At 38.7% G+C, this 23922-nt stretch overlaps 1 protein-coding gene across 2 annotated transcripts in view; it reads left to right on the top strand.

Annotated features, from left to right (window-relative positions):
* Positions 1 to 23922, top strand: part of kcnab2a (potassium voltage-gated channel subfamily A regulatory beta subunit 2a) — a 110822-nt gene that overhangs the window by 40375 nt on the left and 46525 nt on the right. For both annotated transcript variants that reach the window (XM_042506533.1, XM_042506523.1), the window contains exon 2: positions 2737 to 2907. In XM_042506533.1, the coding sequence (XP_042362467.1) occupies positions 2831 to 2907 (77 nt within the window). In that variant the 5' untranslated portion in view covers positions 2737 to 2830. The remainder of the gene's footprint in view (positions 1 to 2736; positions 2908 to 23922) is intronic.

Genomic DNA, 23922 nt, shown 5'->3' with positions numbered 1-23922 from the left:
CCCCCTCATGCTCCTGACTGACCTTGTCTGGAACATGTTGATCATTATCAAAAATGCATAATATTCTTACTGGCAGTGTTTCAGTGTTTGTGGCTGAAAATGCCTAACTGGCAGCTGTAGGCAACAGTAAGGTGGAAATTGTGGTCAGTTAATGTGAGAATTCTCCTGGCATAACATTTTGTGGCTTTACTTTTTGCCTGTCTGTCTTCCTCTATCTACAACACATCACTGTGATTAATATTATCTCTTACTTAGGAAAATGAATGGATGAAATGATGTTTGACCACAGTTCTTGCCAGACAGATCCTCTCAACATTACATTCAGTATTTTTTTAAGAGGAAAACTTATTGTTCTGAATAGCTTGATGGATATCCAGAACAATTATTAGCATTTTATCTTTGTTGAACAGCATGGCTTTAGCTATATAAACTAACTGATAAACATCTGAGAATGATAATTAACTGTTTTGGTCAGAGTATTCATTCTTTAGACTTAAATGGTGGTGCATTGTTAACACAAGTGTAAAACAGGGCTGGACAGAGCAGGTTTTGGAGATCTGTATTGTATGGCATATACTATATACAGATTAGTATTGCCTTTTTGTAGTAATGATCGTTGTAGGGCTGAGTATTGGTACTCTATACTTCCAAAGTAGCAACCAGAATAATTCAGGACTAAGTAGAATCAAAAAGTCTCCAGTCAAAAGACATCTGCAAACGATCTTTTTTTTAATGCTGGGGGTCTGATCCCAACCACCCACCTCAACAAACTTTCTGTTGATGCGGTCTCAGGAGCCGCTCTTCTCCTGATGAGCTTTCAACGTCTTCAGTGGCTTACATCCAACACTGAGCTGTTTATTTGTCCCAACAAACTTGCAGTGACACAGAAACGGTTCAGCTCTGTTGTTTAACCTGTTAATAACTTTAGTTGTGTGATGCTAAAAGTAAGCTCTTTCTGTGTGTGTGTGGGGGGGCACATTGTCACCGGCAGTCCTCCGGTGCAGAGCTCACTCTCCTGCAGCAGCAGCTACAATCTAAACAGTCTTTGGTGTGGTGAAGTCAAGCATGGTGTATAGACAGATTCAAGAGTGTGCCAGGATGGCACCAAAATGGTCAAAAGTGTGGCTATACTACACGTCACTCCATTCACATTATGGGTATTGAACAGGGATGCAAGATAATATCAACACATCATCAGTAATGGCAGATATTGGCTTTAAAATGAAATATTGTAATTGGCCACTATGCTGAATTCTGTAAATATCACAAATTGATATATGTTTATGAATTGACAAAGTGAACATGTACAAAACATCAACTCTTGGTTGATTTTTTTAAATTTTATTTTGCACAATGAATGAATGTTGCATACATTGAAAAGCATTGTATTTTATGTCTCCATCTACTGGTGGGTCATCACTATAAGAGTATGTATAATATGTTAGTTCTGTAGCAGAAGAGACTTGATGGTCATTAAAATTAGGTGGGGTAAAAGTGGATATATTGATATGGGTATCGTTTATCAGTCAAATGAGTTGTTACGTATTGGCTTATCAGATATTGGGGAAAAAAAGCCAATATCAGTATTGGCACTTTTATTGTTATTGTTATTTTAATTATAGCCAGCCTTAGACAGTTGATTAATAGAATAAATGGTAAATAAAACAACATTAAGGTATGCATCGCGTAACAAATTTGACTCTAGAACACAGCTGAGTATTTGACAGCCGAGTGGTATGCGCTTTCACGGCGTATCGTTATCACGGATCAAACAGCTGTTGGTCAGGATATTATATGGATATTCAGCTGTGGAAAGTGAGTTCTTTAGACTTCTACAGACTACTTTGTGTTAGTTTCAGGTTTAGTCAGACTTTGGATGTAACTATTTAGAAACACCAGAGAGCATCGCTCCATGTCTCATCGAGCTGCTTGCCCTGAGCGCTCATTATTATTACCAGGGGCAGATGTAGTAATTTGGGGGCCTGGAGCCACTGGCACATTGCCTTATTTTCACCCTTTCTCTAACTGTTAATGCTGGCAGGCTGGTGGCAGCTATAGAAGAAGTAGGTCTACTCAAAATGTTTTTTCCCAGAGTAAAATGATTAATAGCACACAGCTGAAGTCCAGGTCAGAGTCCTGCAGTCAGGAGAGGTTGGCCTGTTATCAGCACAATGTACTTAAATTTACCTGAAGTTTATTTAAGATGGAGCTTTTAAGATTTATATTTTGCTGGATAGTTTAATAAATAATAATGCATCATATGTTTATTACACTCCAACACACCATGGTCAAATGAAACCGTGTCAGTGAACTATGAGGGCAACAAACTAACAGAACAACCAGAGAACAATCGAGCAAATGATAACAAAGCTTGACACATCTCCTCCATTTGTTTATTAATAAAAGATAGTGTAAAATGAAATAAATGAATCTGTTTAGTGTTTATTTTAATTATGGATAATTACAGATACATTGTTTAAGTAATCACACAGTGAGAAAAAGGGAATAAAAAATTATGCATAAAAATAATTGAATAAAACCAATGATCTCAAAAATGATGCATCAGTGCATCAAGATATATTGCTAATTGTTTTATCATCGCGTTGTATCCCTCTGAATCGTAATCGAATCGTGAGGTGGCCAGAGATTCCCACCCCTAAACCATATTATATGTGATAACATAACAATACCCCCCACCAGTTACTGACACTGATGTGCTCTCTGTCTCCTCTCCAGAGGCCGTGATTGGTGATTAACTGTCGTATCCCGTGGTCACGGTGAAAGAACACCACCCCCGGCAGGCTGGCCACACTCCCTCCCTCCTGCCTCCATGTATCCTGAATCTACCACAGACTCCCCTGCTCGCCTCTCCCTCCGACAGACTGGCTCACCGGGCATGATCTACAGGTGAGTTAATGGGCGTATACACACCATGTACAAAAACACAACACGTTAATATGCATTTGAATGTATGCCCATATGGCAGTTACTGAGACTGTATCAATGATTAGTCTGTCTGGATTAGAAATTTAATTCAAAGTATCACCAGTAATTGATTTATAGGAGTTCATTTGAAAATCAGTATGTTAAATCATCACGGTAATGGTACTGCTGTTTGCTGAGCTGCTTACCTAATATGTAAATGTCAGACTGTAACTTTTGCTTTATCTGTTGTGCAAAACATTGTTTCAATAGAAAAAAGGAAATCAGAGTAAGTGGGTGCCAAACTGTGCTAAACCAAATCTTAGGTGTGTTTAGTGTATTAGTGTGTCTGTAATTATCACCTAAAACTTTAGTTGAGCATAGTTTAGCTTAATTATTTGCACATTTAGATACGAAAAAAAAACCACACAAAAGGATATAAAACAGTTTACAGGTGAAGTGGAAACCCACCATGGGCATTTCTAGGGACCTCACCTAAAGAAAATAATAAAATATACGAAAAGTTAAGAACACAACATAATGCAAAGTAAAATATCATTATAAATACATACCTTCAACCCAATCATCACACAGCAGCCATGCAGTTCTATAGATGTTCTATACAGCACCAACCATCAGCATCAAGCCAAATTTAAGTTTCTTTTTGTATCTTGCATTGTTCGAAATGTTTAATCAATTATTATAACGTGAAACATTTGTTTGAAGTATAAAGTGTGCTGTTATCTCAACAAAACAAGTCAAACACAGACTGATAAAGAATTACTGACGTGCAACCAAGAATACATGTGTTGACTTTCTGTCACACATGTATACTACTTTAAGCTGTTTTATCACTATTGAGGACATTATTATTAGTGTTTATTCCATGGAGGTTTAGCCATTACCTACCTTAGCCTAACCTTTATCTAACCTTTCATAACCCTAATGAAGACACAACCTGTTTACTGTGTGAATGCACTGGACAACATAAGCACTTACTGTCCCCAACTGTTAGAGTCTGAAACGCATCCACAAATTCATCACACGCTCTCACACGCTGTCATGCAGGCAGCATATTTAAGCGTATATTTAATTTTCACTCATCTCACTGCATGTGGAAACGGCAATATAGACACCAATTTCTAATTTGAACAAATTATCGTGCACTCTAGTGTTTCACCACAACGTGGTGCCAAAGACCCGTCATCTTAAAAAGCATCTGTCCCCCTCTGCTTCTCAGGCAGCTTAATGGCTGTGTTTCACATTGACTCTATTATATGGCCAGATGGGGTGCAGTGGCTGTCACCTATAGGTATTTTGTGATTGTATGTATTTGAGGGAATCCCTGCATATGAAACAAAGCAGAAGTTGGTGATGGAAGCTGTAGTGTCTGGCCTAACAGAGATTCCTCAGAGGGTCAGGTTTAAGATGTAACCACTGTTTTGCCAAGATGAGTGATTTTATAGTCTAAATTCAAGACTCTATTTGGCTACAGTCACATTTCAAGCAATTGTGGCCCAAATCCAGTCATTTTGCTCTCATGTGACATAGATCAGATTTTTTTACAGTGTAGTATGGACAGAGAAATCTGTTTTTTCCCAATCGAGGACACCATGGCAACAGCAAACATTAGTTTTTGGGATTTTTTTCCCTTTAAATACATATGTATATCTTTATATCATTCTGTGTCCCCTCTCTAAATCCTGAGCTTTTTACAGGTCACTTAAATGCGGTGCAGGCATTTACGGGCTCTCCACAAGTTCCTTTGTTTTCCTTTGCAGCAGATTGTGACTCGTGGAGTATATAATTAATTTATCGATCATTCAGAGCTGAGCTGATTGGATTGATGGATAAGAGAAACAGCTTCTGTGAGTGAATGCAAACTTTTAGAAGCAGCAGCATGAGTGGTGAAGTTTCACTTTCAGAATGCCCTGTGCTCCCCGCGAGTGTGGTGTAATGGATAACAATATATATATATATCAACAGCGCTCCTAATGAATGATGCAGCTCCAAAAACAGAAAATCTATTTGTGGCAGCAAACATTTTAATTGTGGCAGTCCGCCACAAATCACTGGCTGTTCAACTGCTCTGAACGGTCATGTCATAATTCATGTGTTGTTCCCATACATATACATATATTGCATGATACCAGAACCTTCTGTTGAAACTTTATACAGAAGGCTGTTGTCACCGGGCCGCTGCTGTGGTAGGCCCCAGTCACCAGCCAATAGAGCCAGACTGCAAGACGCTTTCTGACGAGGACAGCTTGCTTACATTTTGAGTCCTGCACTGACAGCCTTGTCACGAGGCAGTGATAGAGATATCAGAATGTTGCCCTGAACTAAAGTTTTTGAGGAACTCTTCCTCCGTAAAACCCGTCACATTGCGGCCCTACCACTCTCGACTGATCACCTACACCTACACCTCACTCTCCAGAGAACTACCAGCAATAGCTGCTAATACAGCTGCATTTGCATTCATTCATCTTCATACCCTCATTTTCAACATGACGAATTGTCGTCTGATGTCCGCCTGATGAAGTCTTTACTGCTATGTAACGCTGAGCGATAAAACAATATTGAAATTATCTCAATATAATTTTCCTGGATAGAGATAAAACAAATGTTCAATAAATCCCCCATATAATTCATTAGAGGAGGGCAGTAATGAACCCTAAATGTTATAACATTACAACAACATCCAACACTCATAAAGTTACTTTTAGTATGATTGTTTTGACCATGTAACAGTGCCGCGCTACACTGTGATTGAATTGCTCACTCACTAACTGGCCCTTTCATTAGAATTATATGACAAAACATTACTAATGGTTACATAAATAATACATTCCCTCGTTCGTAAACATGATTTACGCCTCAATCGTGTCAGATAGACTTTTATTGTCAATAATTGGCCCATCGCTGCTTCATGACATCATCAAAGTCTGTCTTTTGTTATTGTTATGATTTAGAAACAGCAGAAATTGTAAACTGTGGGTGTAAAACTTGCACAAAAAGTACTGGCCACAGTTGACATTTTTGTTGTCTATTTATTCTGTTTCCATTGTCAGCTAGAGCACTTGATGTTAACCAGTATAAAGATTTCTTTTTTTATTCATTGTTTTATTTATTGACATTTTTTTGGTTGATTGTCTTTAATCTACCTCAGATGTGTGAAATGATCTGCTGTTTGACAAGTGTTGTTGTGTTCTAACAAATAATAGTTTAAACAACACTTCAACTTTCACTCAGGAGCAAAAATCAGCCTTTAAACCTCAAAAATGATGAGGAAGATCTGAGGAAAAAAATCGGTATAGCGTCTGTGACTTTGATTGTGTGTTCGGGCCTGTCATGTCATATTGTCTGGTCCATTTCCATCATACATAACTAAATATAGTAAACGTTTTGAACAAACGAGGCTTTGTGAATGCTATATTTAATACACTATATCTGTATGATTTCTACTGCAGTACTTTCTGTTTCCTCCTGTTTCCACATTTAGCCTCTTTGCTTAATGGTCAGCATCTTACGTCACTGTTGTGCCTGTGCCTGTTTCCCTACTACTAACTTCTTCCTTTTCCTGCCTAAATTAACCAAAGCTTTCCTTTTTCCTCCTTTCCCCTGATGTCTTCAGCGCTCGTTATGGGAGCCCCAAACGACAGCTGCAGTTCTACAGGTACCTGTCTGTCTCTGCACTGTTTGTTGTGGCAAAGCAGTGTTTTTTAGTGAAGTACTTTCTTTTATGTTTGTTTTTTTGTGGTTGTTGTGGGGTGTTTTTTTTTTTGTTTTTTTTTATACATGTTGGTATGCATTCATAACATTTTATTTTAAATTTTTATCTCACTATAATAACCTTGCTGTGGAGACTTGCTGTTCTGTCATTTAAAACCATACATCCATTAGTAAACCTCTGCAGCATAGATAACACTTATCATCTACTATTTAGCTGGCAATGCATTATCCAGCTTAAACCTGATAGGGGTGATGATAGATTGTTTTGCAAGGTTGCTCTTAAAACCTTTGAATCAACAACAGCTGTCTGAGTTTTTATATTTTTTTGGTTATGTTTTGTCATTTTCTTTCCCAGCAGTGACACTTGATACACCTGCTGTTCTTGTCAAACTTCAACATGTGACTCAGAAGCTTCTTACAGAACTGATGTCTAGACACTTTTTTGTCATGTCTTTTACTTCAGCATGATTAAGCAGAAAGTCATTTCCTTTATTCATCATTTCTATATTTGACCTCATGGGAGTTCAACCTGATCTGTCAGTGTTGGGGGTGAGACAGTGTTCCCTTTGAGTAGGGTGGCTGGTACTCACTCCTCCAGCAGTGTGCCATTTAGATGGTCAGTGTTTCTGCTGTTAGAGTAGGATCATGTTTTATGGTCTGATACCAGGCCTTATTCTGCTGATCCAGTTATAAAAACCCCTGACTATGTGGATGTGCTTGTAATGAGCTCACTATCGGATTTTTATCTTGGCGCCTTGCACATTTCTGTCCTTTTAAAGTGCAAACCGTCCCACTAGCTGCTCCCCTGGCCTACAGTACGTGAGGGGGATCGATTAAGCCCCCTATCTCTGTCTGTCTATCACTCTGACAGCATAACGGGCTGATGCTGGGAAGGAAAGTTTTATTCTTTTCCGTCATCTCAACATTGTAACACACAAAGTGCACGATGGTCAGCTCACTTAGTACGACTTACAGGGATGCATATGAAGTCTGAATGGAGTTAAAGTCTGTAAATATGTTGGCAATCTTTAAATTTGGCTTGCTTTTTTACTATATGTCTATGACATGATCTGCCTAGGGACTTGTCATGTTTGTCTTTATGATTCAGCACTAACAATGCTCTTAGCGAAGTGTTTCCGGCTCTGGCTATCATTAAATCACGTTATAGTTTTTTAAGGGGACTGAGTGCTTTCCATTGGTGAAGGATGTTGACCTCTGACCTCTATATGTTCTTGTGTATGGGATAGGGAAATAAATAATGTAATGCATTTATTGTATCCAAGGTGTTATAAGTATATGTACAGTTTAGCATTCTAATGGCTCATATTTCAACCTTGAGGTTGCTGTTTGTGGGTGAAAACATTTTTTTTGAAGCTATTAAAAATGTCTGATTTGAAAGACACATAGTGAGTTAGAGACTTGACCAGGGCATTCCAGCAAAATAAACTACTGTGTGAAGTATTTTTTTTAACAACTGATTTAAAGAAAAGTCTGGTTTTAATAGAGTTTAACCACTCAAATTAAGGAATGTTTTGGCTCATGAAGTCAATATGAAGGTGACCACTGTTACTAGGAAACATCTAAAGTGTTTGGGTGGGTTGGAACTGAAAAAGTAGGATTCGTTTTAATGCTGCAGTCCTAATGACCAACTCAAAGTGGCAGGTCATGTGGACATGGCTATGGCAGTATATCCAAGCAGACAGTTTCAATAATTCTGTGCTATTTGCAAGAGCGTTGGCTGTGGTGAAATGCACACATGAGGGAGTATATACACAGGGGGGAGTCGTGGTTGACTGTTGTCTTCTCAGTGGCATCACTGGTCCGGTATCTGTAAAACAGCTGTGCCTGTGTATGGCCTGTGTAGTGCAGAGAGGGGAGTATCTGCAGGTTTTGTCTTAAAAGAATATTTCACCTGCAAAGCGATAATTTGTATATCAAATACTCACCATGTGTTCTGCTGAATTCTTAAAGAAAACTTTGTTTTTCTTGCATGCCTCCAGTCAATGGAGACCCCCAAAAAGTAAACATCCCTGATGATTGAAGTAAAAGGGCTCCATGTTTAACAACAGCAAAACTATAAAAAAAAAATATTTTTACAAACTCTCACATGCAGTTAAATCCAAGCATTATTTATCCAGTCTTACCCTCAGCATTTCCTAAGCACATGCGTTCTCGTGTGCTCACCTTTTTTGGATTCTATGTTCACAGTGGAGGCATGTAGAAAAATTTAAGGTAAAACATGGTGAGTAATTGATATACAAATGGACATTTTGCAGGTGAAGGATTTCAGGAGAGGGCAAACATCTAAACTACTGAGATTGTTTTGACTGTGGCTGTGGAGTTTTAGTCAGCAACATCAGATCTGTAGCACCGTCACTACTGTCAGCTACAGTGGCAATTAAGATAAGCAACCAGTGTCAATTTTAGTAGAAACAAAATTAAAATTAAACTTCAATTAATGTATTATTTTGAAGTAATTCATTCGTTTTATGCCTCTTGCCTTGGTCCAGATAATGTTATTAATGTAATGTAATGTAATATTTTATTAATCATAATATTAAGATTAAGCGTTTTTTTTACTGTTGGGAATTACTAAAAAAAAGTTATAATTTTTTATAATTTGAGGCCACATCATCTACAATCATGTCCCATCATATTTAAATAGTTTAGCCAGTAGGATGTATGTGGTATTTAAATGGCCTTAAATGTATTTTTTACTTTGTAAATCCTGTAGAAACCATGGAGCACCAGTGTGTGAATACACAGCACCAACCAAAAATATAATAATAACTAGAGGCAGATAATGTGCTTTTAATATATGTTTGCTGTGATATTGGTATGGATTAATGAGTACTGCCAGAAATGACAGTCAGTGGCTGTTATTGTGCTATTATTGTATCCACTTATATGAATTATACAGATATAAAGAGGTGTCCATTAGTGTTTTAGTTTTTGTCAGAGATAATGATAAAATGAATTTAAACTTTCATCCAGGTGGATTTGTTGCTTTCCTCAGTGTAACTCGTAAGGTCAGTACAGAGCAGCTGCACTTATACAGGTGCCTCACAGTTGTGCGTCCAGAGTCATTATTATGTGACCCACTCTGATTCTGACCTTGACCTGTACACAAGGCTGTGCTGCAGAGAGATGCAGCAAGGCGTGCTTAACCGGTGTGGTTTTCCTAATTCCTTGGTTAGAGAGTACTTGAACATGCTTGGTGGTTTGTTTTTTCTGTCTGTGTGTGTGTTTGCTTGTATTCTTTGTACGTTTGTGTCTGTGTGTGTGTGTGTTTCATGTGCACACAACACTCAGACCCTCATTACTGTCCAGCTCTTAGTATTCTTTCCTGTGGAACAACAATCAGAGGCTTTTAGCGCAAAAGCTTTGGTGAATAATTCAGGGCTGATATTATTTGCTGCGGTTAGCAGAAACAAGACGGGCCACTAAACGGCATAAATGGATTTCTTCGTTGAAATCACACGGGGAGGGGAGGAGGAGAGGTGTTGGTTGTGGTGATAGAGTATGGTCCAAGTGGTGTGGGGAGGGAAGGGATGCACTCTCTTATACACTAATTGGTTTAGACGTTTCCTAGTAAGACACTCCCAGTTTGGGTGGACCCGCTTCATCACTGTCTGCAGTGTGTGTTTATAAGAGCAGACTGGCACCCAACAACCTCGCTCATGAGCCGACCCCCAAGAAATCGGGTGAGTTTAAGGCAAGATTTGCACTCATGAGCACACAAGGAGTGTGTTTGTTTGTTTGTGTGTATGTTTTGTGTGTAAGGGGTTGGCAGAGTGGTGAGGAGTGTGTGTGGGTGTGTGGATGCATGCTGCCTCGCTTGAAGTCTCCTCGTTTATTTATGTCTTGTGTCTCTGAGTGAGGAAAGCAGCTGTTTGGGAGAACTGGTTGGGAGATTAATAGAAAATTTGTGAGAGAGATCCAAGTCAGGTCATGTCATGAAGGCGTCAACGGTTTGACTAATTCTTTCTTTTACATTAGTTTTTAAAAACATACAGTATGCTGTTTTTACAGTCTGTATTTTGTGATAGATTTGTTAGATTTTATATTGGATGATTACCAATTATAATTTTGAATGAAGGATTGATGTCAGTGCCAAAGTAAGTCTGCGTGCTGTTTTGTACAGAGGCAAAGAAAGTGCTGTTCAAGTGTTGCATTCAGCAATAGATTTTTAAACGATCAATACCGCTTAGAGTTCATAGAATGGTTTAGGGTGGTTCAGGATGTTATAAAGAAGGAACTCTGATCAATTTGTGATCAACTCATGCTCACTTTTGATTATCCTGAATGAATTATATTTTTTATTTTAGTAATCATTTAAATTGTCAAAATGAAATGCTAGTGTAAATCTCATCTTAAGTAATTTTAGATTGATCCGTGTCCCCGATATCAGTTTTTGGGCATAGAAGCTTTATTGAGAAATATCTGCCATTATTCGAAGCTTCTACCAGGATATAGCAGGTTAATGACTGACATATTGAGCACACTTAATGGTCAAACATTAGTTTTCAGTTAATTCACCTAAAATAACAGGACAATTACCCACTTTATTTGCATGCAGGTTGTGGCAACATTGGCTATAATAGCTAGAAAAACAGAATACTTTGCAAGATGGCTAAGCTGTTATTTTATAGTTTTTAGGTGACTTACCAAGCTTGTTGTAGATTTATGATACCAGTGTGCTTTGGTGTATTTAGCACTCAACATTTTGGTGGTCGACTTGAGCAATTCTGAAACTATTTCAGATGCTAGACATGCTTTTACATCTTGCTAGCGTATCTGTGAGCCTGTCATGGGTGGTCGAACTGTCCCAATTACAGTAGTAGTGAATGAGAATGAGTCACAAAACTATCACCAAGTTTAAGTTTATAGAAAATGTTAATGCTGAATATATATGTATGTATATATATATATGTATGTATATATATATATGTATATATATATATATATATATATATATATATATATATATATATATATATATATATATATATATATATATATATATATATATAGAGAGAGAGAGAGAGAGAGAGAGATAATTGATATATTGATTTTATTAATAAATCAATATATTATTAACACCTTAGATCCTTTATATGAAGCCAGGAAGTCTTATCATTACGTCTTATGTTAATTTTTTATGATTAATTTGGCTTTGGCTAAAATCGTATAATCTCACAACTGTAAGCACGGATATGTGTGTATGTGAAATAAGATATAACTAGGAAAGATATTATCCTGGAATGTAGTTTTAGCTGTTTTTAGCTGTTTTAGCTGGTTTAATGGTTTCTTATAAATGGCTTCAATCATTTTATTTTTTGTGTAAACACAATTTCTTCTATATGTTATGCTTTGTAGAGTAATATTTTAAGTGTATTTGCATTAAGATAACATCAGTCTGCAGGTCAGAGTATTATATATTAATAATGTTGCATTCTTGTAGTGGTGGTGGAACAGACACAGTGCTGCCCTCTTTTGATTGAATTCAGCACAACACTTTGTAGATCTGAAAGTTAAAGTAATCAAATAACTCAAGCAAAAGTGTGTATTTAAAAGGGGAAGACACAGTTGTCTTCCCCTTTTACCCCTTTGACTTCAATTCTTGAAAAATGGAAAACAGTTTTTTTTAATCTCCCTGTACTTCTGAACCTGAAATAAAGCCAGAGTCCACATTAAAGGTCCCCATCATGCAGCTGTTTGGGGATTCATTCAGTGCTCGTTCCCATCTGTTTCTTGCAGTCCAGGTGGGCTTGTTGTGCTTTTTGTGGGAGGCACTCGTATTGTGGACTTACCGAAGAAAGTTTGTTTCTTGGCTCTCCCAGTTAGTCCAGTCAGAATCCAAAGTGAGACCAGGTCGTCCCCTCTTGCTTGGTGCATGTTTGAATGCCCCCTCTTCGCAGATAGCATGTGCCCTCTTTGGTCCTGCTCCTTAATCACCAGCAAGTCACCTGAATGCTCCCTATCAGTGTAACCCTGCCATTGTGTACCTGTCAGGGGAGGGTGGTGCGGGGCTATGTTGTGCGACTCTGATTACAGGATGCATGGCCGTGTGCTGCCCCAAGCAGGAGAGCTGTTTTTTTTTATGGGAGCAGGTGCTATTTAAGGAGGTGGCTGTGCTCTGCCGGCTCCTCGCTCCGTCAGTGTCCCTACTTTAATCTTCACTGCACGGGTTGCCTCAACATCACGAGGAGGAGGAGAAGGAGGGGGGGGGGGGGGCATGTTTGCGGGAGGGTACGCTGGTGGGCCCCGGGGGGGTCCCGGCAGGCGCAAGTCCAGTTACTGTCCTCCTGACAACCTGCAGATCCCCAAACCGGCAGCGCCAAGCAGCGGTGTTCGAAAGAGCAGCAGCAGTGGCAGCGGCAAGATGCTGTCTATGTCATACAGCGAGAGCATCCGGAGCGGGATCAACCGCTACCATTCGGACCAGGGGCTGAATCAGCCACCAGCCCGACCCCCCGACCAGGCTGAGCTGCAGAGACTCCGGGAACAGAGAGTCGCTGCACAGATTAAGAACATGGAAGACTTCCTGAAGATGAATGGCCTGGCTCTGGAGGAATGTGTGTCCTATCAGACAGGCATGAAGTACAGGTAAGACAGGGGCAGAGCTGGACTCGGATACTCCCGAGACCTGGGCAGTGGTGGGGCTCAGAACCAGCAGGTGAGAGCAGATGTGTAGTTAAAGGAGGTCTGATACTGAACAGGTGTTTTTGTTGCCCTCTTAAGCTACTATTTTGTCCCTTTGCTGTTGATTTTCTTTGGGTAAATGTTGTCACCAGAAACAGCTCAGCAGTCAGGAACATGTTTGTCTCTTCATTGTTAATATCAGTGCAGTCTGCTCTGTCCTCTGGTCAGACTGCTCTCATGCAAAGGTACTGGGGCTCAGGTTTTATTTTAATCATCTAGGTCGGTGGCATATTTGCCCAACTACATGGGAAGGACAGACTGCTCCGTAAGGAGTTACCTGGCCCCTTAAAATCTCACTCAGACTGTATCTTCCCCCTCCCTGATCACTAAGACAGTCTTTCTTCTTCGGCTTTTGCTGTATGTAGAATTCTTCCCCACAAACTGAAATAACTTTTTTTCTGTGTGTTCATAGTAAAACTGTGAGTTTTTTGAGAATATACATAATAATATTATATACTGTGTATGATTTTGGCTGTCAGAATTTTATAATATAGGTTTAAATATTGGCTTGGTCTGATGTGCAGTGGTTTCTGGTCTTATTTTAATGGGGTTATTGGTGCGATGATGAACACTGCATGCCTCCTTGGCGAGTGAAGACCATGTATTTCTAAATTTGGTGAATCACAACTTTTCAGATAAATTTAAGTGTTCCTTTATGAGTCGAGAAGATGCGGCCATTGTTATTTTTATTGTTATTTATTTATTTTAGGTATTTTATTTTGGTTTTATCAAACTATACAAACCACAAAGTCACACATTTTACACTACTGATGCCTTAAAAATAAATTAACATAATAAAATAATTTAGCACATAATTAAATTTAAAATATAACTACTAAAATTAAGTAAATTAGTACAAAAAAAAACATAAAATAAAAAAAGTAATTGATAGATTGGATAGCATTAACCACAATAGAATGATTTTAACACTAGCATGGTGAAAAAGAAAGAGACCATGCAAACAATCACATGGGATGGGAGATTCTCTGTGTAGCCGACAAAAAGTTACCATATTTTATAGAAAAATGTACCTTAATCCTTAGTGAGTAAGTTATCCTCTCCAGACTTTAACAACAATCTAACCAGCAATGAGAGATCTGACTACCATCCCATTTTAGCATTTTTTTCCCAGTGGCCAGTAGGATTTCTGTACACTTGATGGTACGAGTGTGTAAGATTAGAATGTAAGAGGTTGTCCAGAGGAGATCCTTTGTGAAAGTAACTCACCGGATTGTGTTATGGCATCACAGATAACTTCATTTAGCCAACTGTAAAGATTAATGAGAAGTTTGCAATGCTTTTGTATTATCTGAACAATGTATTCCCACATAACTGAAAGCAAGGCTGTTTTTCTGAGCTCATAAAAAGCTGATGTTTTGGAGATACTTGACTTTGACAGTAATATGTAAAATATTGTTACATTACCATTGATGCTGTGTCAAGGCAGTGTGTCAGAAAAATTGTGATTTAAATTAGTTTAAATTAGAATTAGGGGTGATAATCACCAGAGGCCCCACAATATGATATTATCACGATACAATATAATTGTGATTTTAAATGTTTTACAATATATTGAATGTTGCAGTTACATAGAATTTGCCATGCTTTTAGATTTATCACCATTTTTTAAATTGTAAATTATGTCCGAAGGTAAAATTTGTCATTATCTGTTTTCTCAATAATATATAGTGAAGTATCTCACTTCAATCATATTTAATGCAGCAAATTATATCTTGTGGACTGGAAATTACATTGATTTTATAATTCCAGTTGTCTACCTAAAGTTTAATTTGTATTTGCAATATTGATAATTTATATAGTACAAAAATGGATGCTTGGCTTTTGTGTTTTGATATAATATTGCCCCACAAAATATCATGATACTAAGCTGTATTTTTCCCTCCACCCCCAGTCACAAGCTTTAGTTCAAAGTCAGAGGCCAAGACTTGAGTTTATATGTACATGTATATATTTTATACCTCCAAAGATCACTTGTAGATACATGAACAATAAATGTCAAATGCACCATCCATACAGAACAAGAGATACAGTTTGAAACAAATGCACATTTTATCTGTGTCATCAACACAATGTCCGCAAACCGCAAACGGCCTATTTTATGGACTGTTGCTGTTCAAAGGATTGAGGCGGTGCAGCAGGCTGAGCGGCTGTTGCGTTGGCTAATAAAGCCTGTTTGGTCGATGTCGTCATTGGATAGTCTTCATCACACACAGGCATCACTGCTGTTGTTTTTTACTGAGATCAGTGACTAGAACGGAGGTATAGCTGGCTGCTGTTGGCCACGTTTGGGGTGACCAAGTTTTACCGTCATCTGCAGGTAGTGTTGTATGTCACTAAGGTGCTGGCATGTGTCCTCGACTGTAGTTACCTCCCTGTTGTGTAAAGCTCAGTCAGCGGCCCGTGACGGGCTTGGGTGCATGTAGAAAGGGAGTTTAATATTGCAAAGAGTGTGTGTGGTCCTTTACTTACAAACCTCAGAGAGCCTCGGACAGTAATCATCTCTACTGGTTACGTAACAGTTACACTAAAGCTGTTCTTTAATCACGATCTATTTGTTTGTGCAATCTAACTGATCTAGTTAGTGTAATTTATGTTTTTTCTTCTTATTTCTTGTTGTATTTTAACCCTTGGTGTCTGTTTACCACAGTAGTAGTAGCTTATCTAACAGAGGAAGTCCTGCCAGGATCCACTGTTTCTCGTACCCCTATCACCCGCAATTCTGTAATTAGTGCTGCAATTGGGTCGGCATGTACATGCGACCTCTGACTCAATCTCATCATTATTTCAGGTGTGTGGTCAGAAAGGCAGGTCAGCATTGCTACTAAGCTGCATTTAGCCATTCTTAGCACTGTCATAAAACCGAGCAAAATGATCATAATATAGTCTCCTACTCCTCTTTTTAACTCTCTCGCTTGCTCACCATTCTACATCCATACTTAACACGCCTTTTGGATTGTTTTCTGCAGACTTTTCAGAACAAGAGATATTGTTTAACAACACAAGAAACACACAAGATTAAACATAAGATTAATATGACTTCAACAAGACACGATTAATAATAATTTTATCTTTGTAAATGAGTCTGAGTGGGCTATAATACCCGTGATCATGTTATTTGAAGGTTGTAAATATAGTCTAATTCAAATTAAGGAAAAAGGATTACTCCATTTCCATTATGTCGCCCTTGAAACAAAATACTCCCACTCAGCAGCCCCATTTGGACACCGGAAAACTTTCCCTAGTGTCCATGTCCTCAGACGGAGAGAGCCAGGCAGCGGGTAAAGGAGCCAACTAGAGTTCAGTCAAGCGAGATGGGAAGCCTCGTGTCTCCTGTTTTAGCTATATGGACTGGGGAAGTATTGATTTCTGGAGTGACTTAACACTAATGGACATGGTATTGACCTCCATTTAAACATTCACACATACAAAGCTACATTTGATCATAACTGAATGTACAGTACGCCTTTACTACTCTTTGTTAAAACTTTGATGCATATGTGCACAGTTTTTGTCTTGCATCCTTTAAATATAAAAGCGTATTCACCTGTATTTAATGAAATATAACTAAAAGTTTGAAAAAGAATTGAGTTTTTTTATACCATTGGCTAGGAAACCAGTTAGTGCTTAGCTTTGGTGGAGATGGATGAGTCAACGTTTAGCCACCAGGGGTCAGAAAAGCATCACAACAAACTGACATACACAGGTTTGCAGCACAGACAGACAGATCTATGAGAGAGTGAGATCCTCATCACTGACTTCACTGAAATCACCTTTGCAGCTTCATCTCAACAACTGCAATAATAACCTACCAGTATATATTACATATACACTGAACTACTGGGAGTAACATGATCAGGAGGACAGGGGGTATTGTGGACTGGAGTGCTGACTTTTAACCGTTTGGCCCTGGTTTAAATGTCCCTCAGTGTGCACGTTACCTTTAACTTTACACTGAAAATGATAAAGGCAGGCTTACTTTAATGAATTACAGAGCTGACGTCTGTTTTAATACAGGCTAAAAAAAATAAATGAATAAAAATAAAGAGTGCAAGAAGACTATGGAATAATTACAATCATATTTATTTATGATCAAAGTGACGGCTGACTGAACAAACTTGAACACAAGGATTAGCCCGGTTGGGAGCAGGCTAGCTGCACAGAATAAATCTAAATGATAACTAATGTGCTTCTGCTGTCATGCAACCAAACCACAGCTAAATTCAGCCTGGATACCTGGAAATCCTGACTTGATCTGCTATCTAGTTTTTGTGCAATAGCCCTCAGGTGGTTGTCTTCACATGTTTGTTTTTTTCTGACCAACAGTGCAAGACCAAATTATTAACAGTTGAATAAATTAAGAGAAGTGTCTGGAACTAGGGCTGGGCATTATGGAGACAATCAGATATTATCAATATATCTGACCACATACCTCAATGTTGGTATTCACATGATATTGTAGGGCTGACTATTGGTGTGTTCACAAAATATTTACACAATGAGACACAATTTTATGATAAGTCATCATCAGTAATGTGGATATGGTGATCAAGTAGGTAAAGACAAAAAATAAAACAGTAGAACAATCAGGTAACATTTGCAATATTATGACATAAAAAATCTTACGTTGATATCTCGTCTCGTATCACAATATTAATTTAATATTGATATATTGCCCAGCCCTGGCTGCAACTAGAGCATCACAGACAGTTTTGCTTATTGTTTGTTTACCAAAATAGCATCAGGTTTTGTCAGTTAATTTTTGGACTAATTAGATCAATGATCAATAATGAGATCTGATGTAAATCCATGCAAAAATGGACAGAAATTCAGATTACATTAGACTTTTCAGACTTTTCTCAAAAGAAAAAGGAAAAACTAAACAGCAAATACATGCTTGTTAAGCAAGATGAAGAATATATATTTTTAACTTGCAGAATATACTGTACATTAAATCTATTGATTCACGTTGTGATAAGTGCCTCCTCTTGTAAGTAGTTCTGTGTTTATAATAGCTGATCTCCACTAGGTGGTAGAGACGTTCAACTATAACACTTTGCAAATTCCTCCCAATGCACTCAGTGCCATCATGCATTCACTGATCACAGCGAGGGTATCACTCTCTGCACTCCTACTCTACTGAATATCCAGGGCAAGTAGTTATTTTATTTAATTTTTATTGAGCTTATTCTGCTATTGAAACTAGATGATATGATGAGTATGTAAGTATGTATGATAGCAGTCTTTTCACCAGGTGGCAGCATGGAGGAATATTTCTTCTTTCTTATCTGTTAATTACCCCTGCTTCAATGCATCATTCGGACATGTTTTAAGTGCTAACATTTGTCTTCATCACTCTCACACACACTTCACCTATCCCTCCCATGCATTTCTCACTAATACACACACATACACACACACACACACACACACACACAGACAAACCTTTTGGTTAGGACTTAAATCTGCACAGAGCCACTCTAAACTGTAAACTATAATTTTCTGAGCCTGGGCAGCTTTGCTTCAGCATGTGTGTCAGCGACTGTGACGTTTTTCTTCAGGCGATCCCCTTCTCCAGAGCTAAATTTAGCAGCAGACTCGTATCCACAGCTGCAGCTGGATACAGCTGAACGGGCTGCAGCCTAACCTGTTAATCTACTATTTTACCTCAAGCCCACTGCCTTACTAAGCCCACAGTCAAAAGTGTGTGTACTTTATTTTGTCACAGGAGTGGGAGATGACGTTTAGGTATTTGGAGTGATATAGATTTGGTTCCCAGTGGCGATCTCTCCATTTCCTCTTTGAGCTTTCTGTGGCTGGCCCAGTCTGACAGCCTGTCAAAAATGTTCTAGCCAGAAATTTTGTGTGGGCACAAGAGGTGGGAATGCCAGAGATTACACAATTCTGTTTTGTTTTTGTTTTACTTCAAGTCTCCTATTTGTGGCAGCTCAACATGATGTCCTTGTGAGTTTAAGGGTTAGTACATTGCTTTCAGACTCCTGAATTGGCCATGTGTATGATTTTAACTTGAATTATGCCACAAAAGAATTGCAGCTTGAATCAGCGTCAGTGCCATTGTTAGTTTCTACTGATTTACAGTTTTGCAGCTGTCTGATTCATAAGCCTTTGTATTTGGTTGTATTACACCATAGTTGTTACTTTTATGCCTCTGATTTATGTCAAGAAGCGCAGCCATGATCATCACAGAGGGCTCAGCCTTGTCACACAAGCGTTGCTGTTGCTTTTATTTGACATGTTTCAAGTTAATTCTTGAGAAATTCCTTCCACTGAATCCTATAATTATAACTGATATCTGACAACAAAAGGGCTTTGTTGCTATTCTTCAAATTTAAAAGGACTGTTTAAAGGGACTGTTCACCTCAAAATTAAAAATGCATACTTAACCTGTAGTGCTATTTATCAGTCTAGATGGTTTTGGTGTGAGTTGCAGAGTAACATTAGCTTGCTCCATAGTGTTAGGTCAGCCAGCAGTAGATGCACATTCTCCTCTACACTGTGATATCGTTGGCAGGTGAAGTTTGGTAAAAAGAAAAAAGTTCACACATGAAACTGCTCACAGTGAGGTCTGTGGAATATCTTGCGTAACTGGGTCATGATTTCTGGAAAGAGAAGACAGACATCTCTACGGACAAGATATCCAACACGTGGTAACTTGCACCAAAGTAATCTGGACTGATAAATAGCACTACAGGTAAGAGAAAAATATGTGTTTTTGATTCTGGGGTGAACTGACCCTTTAAATAGTAAGAACATCTGTCCTATTCTTCATCACACTGCTTAACTTTAGCAGGCAGCACTGTTGAGGGACATGTTGTTTTTAAACAAACCTGACTGGGCATGCTTTTTGTATTTTTACATTGCTCTTCCCATCATGCACTTTCATACCTGTCTGTATTAACAGTGTGTTTTTTCATGTCTAAAAGTGTGAGTATGTTAGTGTCTTAGTGTGTGTGTCCTTGGAGACTGCAGGGGGATTGCTCTGTACTTTGTGAATACCCAGTAGTGACAGGAAGTAAAGGGCCCTCTCCACTGTCCTCAGCCTGTCTCAGGATTTACAATTGTGCTGTTGTCGCTTTGTATCCCATAAAATGTTTTACTCAACAACATTCAGCACGTATTTCCCGAACTGTGGGTTGCCCTCTCTGAATAAAATGTGAAGTTTTGTTTGTTTCTCCTAGGGCCATGACTATTTTCTATTCTGCTCTCTTGAACTTCTCGCTGAACATCAGAATGTGTCGGAAGTCCTACTATGATTTATCTTTAATGTCTTCTTTGGTGCTTCCATAATGCATTAGGACCCTAAGCAACAGAAAACTTGATGGATGTGAGTCTTAACATGCAGTAAACTAAATGCGGTGAGGGAATACTGGGCCAAAGTGTGTCTCATTCACAGGTCTGAGGCTATCCTGGTAAAGAGGAAAGGTTTACCGAGGCTTTTAGTACATTCCTGTGATTTTTCTGCTCACTCTTGCAAATTTAATGCATGGGAAATTTTCTATTTCACGGTTGACCGATCTTTCACAAACGCAGCAAAACCAGGTCTGAGTTTTTTGATGCAGGTGTTGTTATCCTGTAGAGTATAAAACACAGATAAGAAAAAAAAACATCTTTTCAATTTGCTTTTCCTTTATTTCATATTTCTTTTCATTTCTTTGTGATGCATTTGATAGGAAACTCTCTCCTTGCTTTTCTACACATGGCTCATGGCACTTTAGTGTCAGCCGATGGCATATCACTTTTTTTTTGCTCTGTTGATCCTTCTGATCCCTGTGTGCTTTCTAGTTTTATTGGTTTTATCATTGAGAATACAGTATATCCACTCCGGCTGAATCCACTTCTTCAAAACCACAATTCTGACCCAATTTCTTATCGTATAAACAAACACTTTTCTCCTGTAGTTTTTCTGCCTTCTTCTTCTCTTTTTTGTTTCTGCTGATAATATGTAGCATTTGATATATTGGCTGATTTAATGTCTTAGATTGTTCCATTGTTTGTTAAGCTGTCAGGTCATAGTTAGTGTATACCATGACCTCAGGCAGGACCACCAGGCAAAGGATTTGACCCGTCTGACCTCGTAGCATGTCTGGTGCAGGGATTTATTAACAGCAGTCTGAACACATTATAGAGCTGCCTTGTTTCTATATTTGTCGAGGTAAAGGCCATTCTGGGTGACAGAATCCATAGCTGAGAAATAAATAGAAACACCATCTGTTTCATAAGCTTGGTTTAACCCCTTTTTATTTGACTCTTCTAAAACTCTTTTCCTTCTAGATAGAGAAGGAAAAGAGTTTTAGAAGAGTTAAATCAAAGTCATTCACTGTAATAAATCTGTTTTAGTTTTCAAAGCCGTAGATTTTCAGGGATGTCACAATACCAGCAGATTTTCATATGATGGTTCTTTCCAATTGATTGTTGCTTTCAGTCTTTTATATACAGATAAGACTTTGTTCATCCCACACTGGAGAAATTCACTCGTATCAGCAGCTAAAGACACTGAGGCAAAAGAAAAAGGAAAAAGACAAGATAAAAACAGGACAAATATACAAATATGATAAAATTAAAAATAAAATTAAATCTCTATACAACACATCTTTTGCTTGTACGGATACCTTCATATCCACAGAATACACATGTTGTGTAGTATTTTATTTAACCTGAAAATTTTAAAATTTATAAATAGTACAGTAAGTAGCTGCGATAGTCTGGCGACCTGTCCAGGGTGTACCCCGCCTTCTGCCCGATGACAGCTGGGATTGGCTCCAGCCCCCCATGACCCTTAGGAGGACAAGCGGTTACAGAAAATGACTGACTGACTGACAGTCCCAGGCAAAAATATCAGCCCACTGTTTCATTCCACACCATGATTTGGATGTGATAAATTCTGTCAAAGACACATTAACACGAAGTTCATGTTGATTGGCAGCCAAATCATTTTTGGCCCTAAGAAGAACAATTCAGTGATGTCTATATTATTAGAATTATTTAAATTGCACGGACCATTATCAGCATTGAGTACCTCCTAAATAGTGCTGTAATTCTACTTCCTGTAGGTTTTTGAAAATTATGGATAATCCTATATTTCTTAAAGGCTGTGGGTTTTAGACCACGTCCCTTAAGGAGTTGTTGATCAGTTGTGTCTTAAAACACTCTTGACACAGGATGCCAAGAGCTGTGAGAGCAAGCAGCCATGTCTTTTCCCAGAAATATGTGCAGTAGAGAACATTTCTGCCTAGCAACGCTCCTCTGTGTGAACCTTAGGTATGACAAATGCACAGAGGCAGGAAGGAGGATCCTCCGTTGAACAGGACAGATTATTCTGCTTCCTCCGCTCACTCTCTTAAGATTAGTGAGCGTGCTCCCTCGATCTGTGTAACTCAGCCCTGTTTGGTTCAGACACACCTTGTTGCACAAGCCGTGATGCTAAAATCTCGACATGGCTCTGAGATCACTGCTGTTTTGTAAAGGTCAACATATTTACTTAAACCCACAATGTGCATTTAGTCCACTGCATACTGAATCATAAACACGATTTCTTCAAGTAGATATTTATCTGGCAATAGTAGCCTATTATAAACATTACAAATGTGTTGTTTATAGCCACCACGTTCCCCATATTTAAAATAACATGTAATCTCTGAGAGTAGCTCAAGCCAAAAGGCACAGTGAAGACTATATTACATAATAACAGGGGTTCCCTATGTGCTATTTCTGATTGTCTCAGCTCTCCAGCTCTGTTAGATGTGTCAGCGGGGACAGCTGAAACGACAACTCCTCCTGAGCCCTGCTATCTGCGGGGAATCTGTCATGTTCACTGGAGAATTAAGAATTGCAGCACTCGCTGCTCGCAGATGTGACCTTCGTCTCTCTTTACTCTTCTGTTTTCTCAGGAATTCCCAGAAAAACTGAGACAGGATTTAACCTGAGCCAAACCCCATTTTCAGCATTCTTTGTGTTTATATGACAGCTATTTAAAACCCTCAGCACCTCTACAGTTTGAGATCCTTCAGATCATCAGTAAGAAGAGCTGTTATTTTACTTACACAAGGAAAAGCACAGAAACGAAACAAAAGACTGATGCTTAGATAACCTGTTTACAACAATATTCTAATACATTTTTCTGCTCCAGTTAATTACATCCCTGTAACAGTGATGAAAGAGTCAGCCATTAGAAATGTTTAGACACAGCCTCAGGATGCATTAAGCTGCTAGAAAAGCATTACCACATCTGTCGATCAACACTGTCAATCTGTCTGACCTCACATCACTTTCCATTAACTCTCTTCTTAAGTCCTTTCACCCACTCACTCACACTCACACGCACTCCTCTGCCTGGCCACTACCATCTCAGGGAGGCTATCATTTTCACCCGGTTACTCAAATCCTCACTAATGCTGTTCAATTAAACCCTCAGTGAGTGGAGCTCAAACCTCTATTGGACAGCTGGCAAACAGTTACACATGACACAACTGTGGTTATCCTTTACAGCCGGGTGTGTACACACTGCACTATACAAAAGCGCCGCCT

This window comes from Plectropomus leopardus, chromosome 2 (assembly GCF_008729295.1).
Source record: "Plectropomus leopardus isolate mb chromosome 2, YSFRI_Pleo_2.0, whole genome shotgun sequence".
Lineage (NCBI taxonomy): Eukaryota > Metazoa > Chordata > Actinopteri > Perciformes > Serranidae > Plectropomus > Plectropomus leopardus.
Note: the sequence above shows the minus strand (reverse complement) of the source record. Positions and strands in the feature narration are given on the sequence as shown.